Consider the following 11,224-nt stretch of genomic DNA (forward strand, 5'->3'; position numbering starts at 1 on the left):
CTAAGTGCCTTTGCCTTTCGGCTTAGCCTTGGAAGTAGATGGCTTGTTGTAGGCTACTGCAGCAGTCCCCACAATGTTCTCTTTCTTCATAATCTTCTCAACGGTTACTAACATGTTTAGTAACTCAGAGAGAGTGCTATCCATCTTGTTCATGTTGTAGTTCATAACGAACAACGAGAATGTTGCAGAAAGAGAAGCCAAGATAAAGTCCTGGGCCAATTCCCCGTCAAGTGGAGTACCTAGGTTCTCCAGTTGTTCAATAAGTCCAATCATCTTCAGTACATGTTGATGTACTAGGGCCCCCTTAACCATTTTGGTCTTCACAAGTTCACTCACAGTGCTGAAGCGACGGTTGCGCGTCCTTTTACCATATAACTCCGTAAGATGGAGTATGATGGAGGATGCACTGTTCATACCCTCGTGCTATTTCTGCAACTCCTCATTCATGGAAGCCAACAGATAGCACTTGGCTTGTGTATCATCCTCAATGTGCTTGTCATATTTAGCACGTTCATCCTCAGTGGCCTCAGGGCCAAGAGGTATGTGAGGTGGAGCCTTGTCTAGTACGTAAACAATTTTCTCCAAGGTTAGGAGAATCTTGACATTACAGTACCAAGATGCGAAATTGTGCCCCTCAAGGCAATGCTTGTCGAGTATCTTTGCAAGTGTGCTTCCAACCATATCTAAATACATAACAATAAAATAAATTAGTTTGATTGTTGATTAAGTCAAACGATTCGAGTCTTTAAACCGAATGACACCACCCACTATTTTTGGCAAATTCCATATTCCTCAAGATGGAATCCGGGAGATTTCAGTGAAAGCTCCTAGCGGGTTATGGGAGGCTCACTATTACCAAGCCTACCTCACGATGATACGATATTGGCTAGCAAAAATTATAATGAGAGGGTAGAATTACCCATTCACAACAACCTCTTGTGATTACCCATCTAGTTTGCCTCTAGAGAACAATGCTTCACAATGATATGATGTTGGCACCATTTCTCTTAGTTAAGTTTTTTACCCACCATGCCGGTTTAGATAGGGGTCCAAGTATGACCTCACGATGATACGATGTCGGCCATACTCGTTGCCTACCTTCACCACATCAAATGTTTGAAATAGACTTCTCCTGAGTATAAGCACATACTTTGAACTCCCCCATGATAGGGTGAAGGCGGTGTATGAGTCATAAACGATTGGAGCCTACCATGGTGGAACGCCACGAAGAAGTGTTCAAAGCACCTCTCCGCTTTCAACTTAATATTGGATGTTGGTTGATGGATTTTAAGGTCTCATCATTTTATTTATTTAATCACATTATAATAAATTGTGTCCTATTACAACTACTAGTCCAAAGTAAATGAAATTAGTAGCATATGATATCTCCACTATTCATTTTCGCAAAACAAATCAATATCAAAACAATTTTTTCAAAATATTGGAGATATATATTACTACTAATTGTGTTCATTTTAGTTTAGTAGCGTATAATACCCCAATATTTGTTTTGAGAAAAACAAATCAATATCAAAAACGAATTTTTCAAATATTGGAAGTAACTACTACTACTAAGGTTTTTGCATTAATTTGGACTTTATAGTTATCTTAGGCTCTTTGGATGACCATCGACTTATTAGGTTGATTCAACAATGAGCCAACATTGTTGAATAAGATATAGGGAAGAATGTTTCCTTTTAATTACGCGCTTTCAAAGCAATTAAAACATTTTTTTCATTGAGCCATTAGAAATGAAAGACAATCATTCATTGCTAATTAGGCCGTTGGACCCAACAAATCTTTAATCTCTTGAAAACCCCTTTTAAAGAAACTCTAGTCTAGTACTAGAGGGAATCAACTAATTGAAAGAGATAAAGAAGTAATAAGAATTACAAACCGATTTGTACAAATTCCTACAAATTACATATACTAAGAGGGAGAGAAAGATTAACGTCTAACGTGTTGAGGTCCAATTGAAATAGCAATTAAAACACATTCCCAAGGTTCAAACAATTTGAATTTAGCGGCCTTTCTCATAGCTCAATTATCGTTTAAGGCACAAGTCCATAGTCAACCATTTTCTAACTACTTAATCACATTAAATAATTTAATTGGAATGCAACATAGTCAATTAGATTTAGTACATATGAGCATAGTTGTATGATGAGTTTAAACTACAAAAAAAAAAAAAATCAAAGTATTTTGACCTCTAAGAGAGGTGGGGCCGAAATGCAAATATAGAAAGTTAGGAGTCAAACCGCAAATACTAGAAAGTATAATCCACTTTTAAAATTGCAAAAGAGCCCATAAAGGACTCATCATAAGGTGTGGCCGGTTGTGTGATGGGGAGAGGGACAATGTCAAACTTGTTCCCTTTATTTCAAAATAAAGTAGAAGCCCATACTTTTCCTTGTCACCTTTTGTACTTTAAAGCTATGGTTAGGGTATGGCCCCTAGTCAAGTCTAGGGAAGAGTAAATCTAGGGAAAGCTTTTGATGGAAAGTTTATCACCCAAATTCAAAAAGCAAAGTATGAACACAAGAATAAAACCATGAACACCAAGAACAAAACCATGAAAACAATTACAAGATTTGCACTTTCTTGGTGACTTTTTCAAACCAAAAAAAACAAAAAACAAAAGTGACAAGGCCTTTACTTTCTAGCTTCAAAGTGTGTGTGTAACTTAAAATAAAACACAAACACAAGCCAAAAAACCCCCCAAAAACCGTGCCCTCCCCTATGGTACAAAAGCCCCAAATTTTGTTCAAAAAACTCACTCTTCATTCATGCATCCAAAACACTTTTCCATAAATATCTTTTTCAACACTTTGAAAAACAAAAAGATAAACATATTTTGAATGAAGAAATAATATGTCAAACATAAAATCAAAAATCCATATGCATAAAATCCAAAAGGACACATCAAATATAAACCTTTGGCTCTTGATACCACTTGAAGGGAAATTATGAGATTTATGAGGGATTTCTAGTGACTAGCATGCATATACAATTCAAGATTTATATACAAAAACAACGGAAGCATATTATCACATATTATCACATATTATCAAAGCTATAGTCATGCAAATCCCCTTCAAGAAGCATAGGTTCATATATCATGCATCTAACAAAAATTGAAGAACAAAGTGAAGGTATAGTTTTATACCTCTTGATCTAGACTTGAGACCAAGGATGGACCACCTCCAAGCTCTTTGTTCTTGGAACTCCTTGAGTCTAGCCTCCCTTTTTGCTTCCTCCACCTTGATAGATTTAGAGCTCCTTTGATTCTCCTCTAGTTTCCAAAGTAGAAGACCTCTAAAGATCCACACCCATTAGTGTAGTGAGATGGATGTTGGAATAACCAAAAGGAGAAAGATGAATAGCTATTTCTCCCTTATGGTGGCCGGCTATGTTGTGTGTAGAGAGAGAGAGGCTTTTGTTTTCTCTAGTTGAAAAGAACACACAAAAAACCCTAATGAAACTTTTTCGTTAAACTTCCTTTATATATGTAAAAGAAGTACGTCACCTTTTTTACTTTCTCTCTCTCTCTCTCTATGCTCATCCTTGGCCGGCCTCCTTTGTGTTGTTTGGGCTTTGGGCTTTTATCGTTTCAAGTCATCATATGCTTGAATAAAAGCCTAATGGGTTTGGGCTCGATGGGCCTGAATGAACCTGAACTTTTCTTTAAGTCCAAAACGATCTTTCATCATTTTTATGATTTCTTTAGACTTTCTAATTAATCATAACACTTAATTAATTCCATCATCCTTTAGTTGTCTCACCACAAGAGTGTTTCGATGTACAATCATTTTAGGTTCTAATTAGCAAGGCAGTGAGGTGATTGGTATCAATCCAATTGATTAGTATTTATCCAATCACTTAGTGAATTAAAACTTACTTTTAATTCTCCTTCTTCTTTGATGAATACTTATTTAATCATCTAGAAGAACTCACAAGCCATGAGTGACATCTAACGATATATCATGGCTATCCAAGCTAATGTAGAATTTGTTCGGAGAACCTATTCAGCTAGAATTACAATGTAATTCGATCCTTCTCTAATACAATACTCACAATCACATTACTAGGGTATGGATACTTAATGTCAAACCCCTAATGTGATTATATCAAGTTATATGATTCTATTGAGTCGTATGGGAACGCTTTCATCATCACGCTCGATACTTCGGCCGAAGATTCCCGAATCATATCTGAGAGTATTCATCCTCTCATAACGAGGATTAGAGATCCCTTGTTGATCATTCACATGCCTCTGAGAATAAACCACTAACCCCAACAATGCATAGAACACATCCAAGATGAGATGTGGTCACGTCTCATTATCAAATGATCAGCAACGTATCCCCAAGACAACTATGATGTCATAGGTTAAAGGATTACTTACATTATTCCAACTAGTAGAGTTACTTGCTTGACATGTGAGTAGACCTCCATTCAAGTACTTTTGTTTGATTGTGTTCATTTAACTCTTTCCCATAATGAGCACCTACATACTTGTCTTAGTGTCACTACACGAATGGCATGAGACTTTCCATCCTTCATATTAAAAGGGGGACATAGTATGTACTGGTCTATGTATTGTTAGTATCCCTCTGACAATCCTATGACCAGGAACCTTTTGGACATTAAAGTTATGTGAAGAAGGTCTCTGCAATCTAACATCATTAGATTACTTCTTCCATCGATCCATTGTCCATGGATACACTATTTAGGACGTATATCGTTCATTGAGATAGTCCAAATGAGTGACTGTGCCTTTTGTTGTATTAGAGTAATCTATACATACAGACATTGTCCTGAAAGGTTTCTTCCAAAGATTGACTTTCAGGGCATATCTCCAACAATCTTGTGGTTAGGTCCTTGATCTTTGACTATAGCAAAGTCACTCCGTCAAAGGGTGTCCACGACATAGTTGGGGTTAAGCCACTTAGCCATGGAGGCAAGTGAATGCACAGCAAGGGATATCTAACCTTCAAATCGTTTAAGGGAGAATACTCTATGATATGATTAAGAATCTCTGGCCAAAGTATGAATGAGATTTAGGAAGTCGTTCTAAATCACATTCAAGGTAATCATATAAGTAAGAGAATCACATTGGATAGGATTAATTAATATGTTAATTAATCAAACGAATAAGTTCATTTTAGACCTCGGGTTAGTTTTGGACCTCAAGGCCCAATGAGCTTCGAATGTCAAGCCCATTGACTTAAGTTGTATGGCAACTTAATGAATAAAGATTCAAGACGGCCCAAACAGCCCAAAGACCATAGAAGGCAATCCATATTGATGAAATAGGGTTTAGGTTCTTTTTGTCACTTAAGTGAAGTTACTATATAAAGAACTTTATAGCCAAAATTCATTGAGGGTTTCTTTTGGAGAAAAATGGTGTGCAAGAAGTTCAACCAACTTGCCCAACATAACCGCATCTTCGAACACATCAGCTTTCAAAGATTTGAAAGGGTCGACCCGTTGACTTCACGAATGAGACCTGAAGAAGTGTATAAGTTCTTGAAACAATGCATTTAAGAGTTCCTTACTCACAAGTAGTACGAAAATAAGATCTTTTTTTAATATAAATATTGTTTAACCGCCCACTAATACAGAAAGATCTTAACTGATTGCTCAAAAGCCCTCCCTTCCCTTATAAACTTAACCAACTGCAACTGATTCACATGAGTCTCAGTAAGACCTTACCAACCAAAAATTTACACATAAAGATACCTGGAAGACAAACGAAAGACTGAAGGAAGATGGTAACCTATTGTTCTACAAAACCCCTACCGGTTGCATTGGTTAATAGATCCCCACATCATGGCTCGGGATCAGAGACCTTCATATTTAAGTACAGCGAGGCCTTGTACACCTAAGGGATGCAATATGGTACTTCCGATATAACAACTTTGAACTCGAAATTGAGTCTCTAAAGACGGCGATCTCCCAGAGTCTCTAAAGAGGGGAAGAAAAGAAAGGCCTCAGCCTTCTACATTCTCTCAACCATCAGAAATTGGTGAGCATAATGGAGTGTAAAGAAAGAGCTTGGTGGTTTTTTTGGTCAATTCGGGTAGACAGGGAACTTAGAAGTAAAATAATAAAATTTCACGAAGACAATGTTGCCATCAAATCATGCAACGACTGTGGAAGTGCACAAGGTCCTTTCACAGTCCGACCCCATTGGGATTTATGGTGCCATGAAAAATTCAATAGCTGTAATTCGTGTAGATGGCATCAGGAAATGAACATTTTTTGTGAAATGTTAAATCATTTTAATTGGGACTAGATTTGTTTATTTTCCTTTAGTTTTCTTCAAATTTAGTTCTCTGATACTTTTTATTAGTAAATGGAAAAGGGAGAAGTTTCTGGTAACATTAACAATGTTTGCTTTCTTAAATGAAAAGATGCACAACACAAAGTGTTTGTACCATACTTGACCAATCCTGAAACTACTGATCACCGATCAACGTTATACCGTCAAGGACCCAGAAGAGTTTCCTTCCAACCAGGAGGCCAGTCACAGCGCGACACGTGTCGACATCAGAAGCCAATCATAGCGCGACACATGTCAACATCAGAAGCCAATCACAACACGACACGTGTCAATGTCAGAATGAAACTAGAAACTCTCTACTATAAATAGAGATCATTCTCTCACAATATTTCTGAATGTCATTTGTACTAAATCATTCACTTGTACTCATTAAATGAGAGCTTGAACCTATGTACTTGTGTAAACCCTTCACAATTAATGAGAACTCTTCTACTCTGTGGACGTAGCCAATCTGGGTGAACCACGTATATCTTGTGTTTGCGTCCCTGTCTCTATCCATTTACATACTTATCCACACTAATGACCAGAGCAATCTAGCGAAGGTCACAAACTTAACACTTTCTGTTGTACCAAAGTCCTCACTGAATTTGTGCATCAACATTTGGCGCCGTCTGTGGCAACAACACTTATTCCCACTCTCTTCAGCTTTGTCAAGCTGGTTTCCACCATTCTTACACTTTCTTTTGACCAGTCATCCCTTTCCAACATGGGGAGCGAAGGAAGCCACAGTACACAGAATGACACCCCTCTTGCACCTGGTGCGAAGCAATGAAAGAAGAAATAAAAGAAGTTTGCTCTTCAGGCTAAAGTCGATGAGCTGGAGGCTCAAAACAACAAGATAGTGATGAAGAATGAGGTCCTCCAGGAGCAGTATGTGAAGCTCTTTGAGACGCTCCACGAAACTAGACATACTCAAACACGTGAGCTCGTTACCCATGTGGACATCAACCATCATCTAGGTGCCCCCCAACACGGAGGGTCACCTTCCTTCGACATTGGTATCCTTGATGAGGAACGAGCTAATCATTAAAACATTGATCAACATGAGACTTCTCTCAACCCAGCTGCTTCGACCCAAAGCAGGAGAAGTGGAGGAAGACATCTTCTTATAGAAGGAGTAGAAGGATTGAAAGCCGTCTTTCGTGACTGTCGAGATTTCCTAAAGCAACGTTGAGACAATCCCATCCATGTAAGCTCGAAGATTAATGACCCAAGGGTCTCTGAAAGACTTGGTCCCCTCCTATGTCCCAGGCCAGCTACCAACTTCGGGAAGGGGCAACAATCCTAGAGAAACACGAAGGTATAGGGAACTCAGAGATGTTCCGACATATATACCTTGGAAGTCAGTACGGCGAGTCTTGGGAAAAATCACATGCTCTTGATCAAACCTTCATACTTCCAAGAGGAAATAGAGATTTACAAAAGAAAGCTCTAGTGGTACATGACTCCACTCAGGACCCTCTTGTCCTACAACTCTTTAAGGAAGTAAACAAGTTGAAGGTCGAACGACAAGATGAGATACCTGATTGGAACAAACCTAGGCCTGGCCCTCTTACAAGGAGGATCCTCGACACCCCTCCAAGCAAAGACAAAGCAGAAGCTTGGCTTGCAACTCTATACTAGAAAAGAGGATCCGATTGAACAACTTAACCTTTTTGAGTCCACCATGGCATACGGGATGGAGCTCTAAACTTGTATTGCCATCTTCCACCTGAGACGGTAAACTCATTTGAGGAATTCAGGAAACTGTTTGTTCCTCAACACATTTTCCAGACCAATCGCTTGCACTCTGCGGATGACTTGTAGACTATTCGCCAGAAGCCAAATGAGTCATTACGTATGTATGTTGGCCGCTTCAGCCATGAGTATTCTCGTTATGCCGAGGCAGACGATAAGACTGCCTTCAAAGCCTTCATGGCAGGCCTACGTGACTGTTTCTTTAAGTACATGATCAATGCCAACACTTGGAAGACTTACTCTGAGGTGATGGCGCAGGCTTATAACCATGCTTTCGCCGAGGCAAGGACATATCAAGGGAAACCTCCCACAGCCACCCCTTATCAGCAAGTAGGGAGTGGAAGCCAGATCCAACCAAATAAGAAGATCTCAACCTTCCAAACGGCAGCGGTGCCTCCCCGTGCTTTACTTAATACTTTGCCAAGTCAATAGACATATCAATCTTAGGGAAAAAGGAAAGATTTTCATCCTCACTAGTCTCATTTTAGTAAAAAGAGTAAAGGACACTACCGCAATAACCAAGGGTATCGCCATGATAATCCTCGACCTCAGGCAGTCAACACAGTAGGTCAAGCACGTGTCAGGACAGCCCCTACCCCTAGGTATGAGGCATACACACCTTTGAACGCCACATGCGTGGCCATTTACCCCAGCATAGCACACCTGATACCAAAGCAGAAGCCGAGGCACCCGGATTACAAGCCCACGAAGAACACGGGCACGTTTTGCTGCTACCACGAGCATAACGGCCATGACGACGAGAAGTGTATCACCCTTCGTGATCATATTGAAGTTTTGGTACGAAAAGGAAAAATTGATCAATTCCTCCTTCACCCTCCAAGGGGCAACCGAAATCAACGCCAGGTGAATGTGATATATTCGATAAGTGGTGGCACACCCATATCTAAATCTTCCAATAGGGCCATGAAAAATAGTGAATGAGCTTTAAGGTCTGGTCATCAAGTGTTTCACGTGGAAGACATCATGGGAGGTAAGTATCAAAAGCCTAACTGGGATCCAATATGTTTCTACCCTGAGGACGAAAGAGGTATCATATACCCTCACAACGAACCACTGATCGTGGAAGCTCACATAGCCAACTTTGAAGTACTACGAATCCTGGTAAACACGGGGGCTTCGGTCAATATCATGTTTGCTGAAGCTTTCAGGGCACTTAATGTAGCTGAACACTTGCTTGATCGCTCGATTTCCCCTCTGATAAGCTTCTCTGGTGATATTGTGCAACCTTTGGGGAGTATACACTTACCTTTCACCATTGGTACAAGCCCTAGCATAACTACCATTACCATTAACTTCCTGGTGGTTAATTGCCTAACGACATACAATGTCATCTTCGGACGCACATGCATCAATGATCTCAAGGCCATGGTATCCACACATATGTTGTTGATAAAATTTCCAACCCCCTATGGCAATGGTTACATTATAAGAGATCAACGTAGTGCACGATCATGTTACAACACTTCGGTCAAGCAACAACACCTGCATGTGCCCAAGGAAACCCTTTCTATACATGACCAAGTCATAAAGACCAGCCCAGATGAAGCCAACTTGGATCTTCACAGTGGCAACAGTCAACTCGACGATCCTCGAGATGACTCTTTCACCTAGCAAGCACAACCCGCTGAAGAGTTAGAGAAGGTATTTATATCAAAAGATTATCCAGATCGCATGGTGAAGATTGGCACCACCTTGTCACCACCCATTCGGTTGGCATTGATCTCTTTTTTGCAAGAGAACACTGAAGTCTTCGCCTGGTCATATGAGGATATGCCAGACATCTTTCCCAATATCATCTGTCATCGCTTAAGTATTGACCCTAAGACCAAGCCAATGACACAGAAGCGAAGATCTTATGACGCTGAACGGTACGAGGCAATGAAGGCAGAAGTTGAAAAACTCAAAGGCATAGGCTTCGTCTGCAAAGTCAATTATCCAACATAGGTAGCAAATGTTGTCCTTGTTAAGAAGAATCCAACCTAGGAAAGTCTCATGCTTCAAAAGGTCTTGTGGAGAATGTGTGTAGATTACACCGACCTAAATAAAGAATGCCCGAAGGATAACTTTCCTCTTCCTCTCATAGACAGACTTATAGACTCTACGGCAGGGTGTGAACTCTTGAGCTTCATAGATGCTTACTCAGGATACAACCAAATCCTCATGAACCCTCTGGACCAAGAACATATAACCTTCATTACTGACAGGGACTATATTGCTATAAAGTCATTCCCTTCGACCTAAAGAATGCAGGAGCGACTTATCAGAGACTAGTTAATTCAATGTTCGCAGAACAGATTGGGAAGAGCATGGAAGTTTACGTTGATGATATGCTACTCAAGAGCAAACATGCTGACCAACACATCACCAACCTATCTAAAACTTTCACCATTCTGAAGAGGTATTGAATGAGGTTGAACCCCAACAAATGTGCCATCGGCGTAGGCTCTAGCAAATTCTTAGGCTTCATGATAAGCCAACGAGGAATTGAGGCTAAACCCGAGAAGATCAAAATAATCCTCGACATGAAGGAACCGATAACTTCAAAAAACATGCAGAGCCTTACTGGCAAGGTGGCAGCCTTAACCAGGTTCATCTCTAAGGCTACAGACAAATGTGCTCCTTTCTTCAAAGCACTTAAAAGAAGTAAGAAGTACATTACATGGACTGATGAATGTGCTGAGGCATTCAAGAACCTCAAAGACTACATGAGTAAAGCCCCTCTGCTTTTCAAACCTGAGGTTGGTGACACTCTCATTATCTATCTGTCGGTATTGGCTTCAACAGTTAGTTCCATTCTAATTTGAAATGATGGTAATGTCAAACGGCCTGTCTACTATGCTAGCAAGGCCTTACAAGATGCGGAGACACGATACTCCAACATTGAGAAATTGGCTCTAGCATTCGTCATGTTTGCTCGAAAACTTCACCTTTACTTCCAAGCACACTCAATCATCGTGCTTACCAATCATCCTCTTCGACAGATACTCCAAAGTCCTGACACTTCGGGGCGAATGATAAAATGGGCAATAGCATTGGGTGAGTTTGACATCTTCTACCAACCAAAGCCAGCTGAGAAGGGCCAAGCAGTGGCAGACTTCATCGCCGACTTCACATATCCTG

The 11,224-nt window shown here is 40.1% G+C and overlaps 1 protein-coding gene across 1 annotated transcript; it reads right to left on the reverse strand.

Moving 5' to 3' along the window:
- On the reverse strand, positions 1 to 414 carry LOC139190978 (uncharacterized). The gene has a single exon (XM_070811473.1). The coding sequence runs from the start codon at positions 412 to 414 to the stop codon at positions 1 to 3; it is 414 nt and encodes a 137-aa protein (XP_070667574.1).
- Between the last annotated feature and the right edge of the window lie 10,810 nt (positions 415 to 11,224).

Source organism: Malus domestica, chromosome 13 (assembly GCF_042453785.1).
Source record: "Malus domestica chromosome 13, GDT2T_hap1".
NCBI lineage: Eukaryota > Viridiplantae > Streptophyta > Magnoliopsida > Rosales > Rosaceae > Malus > Malus domestica.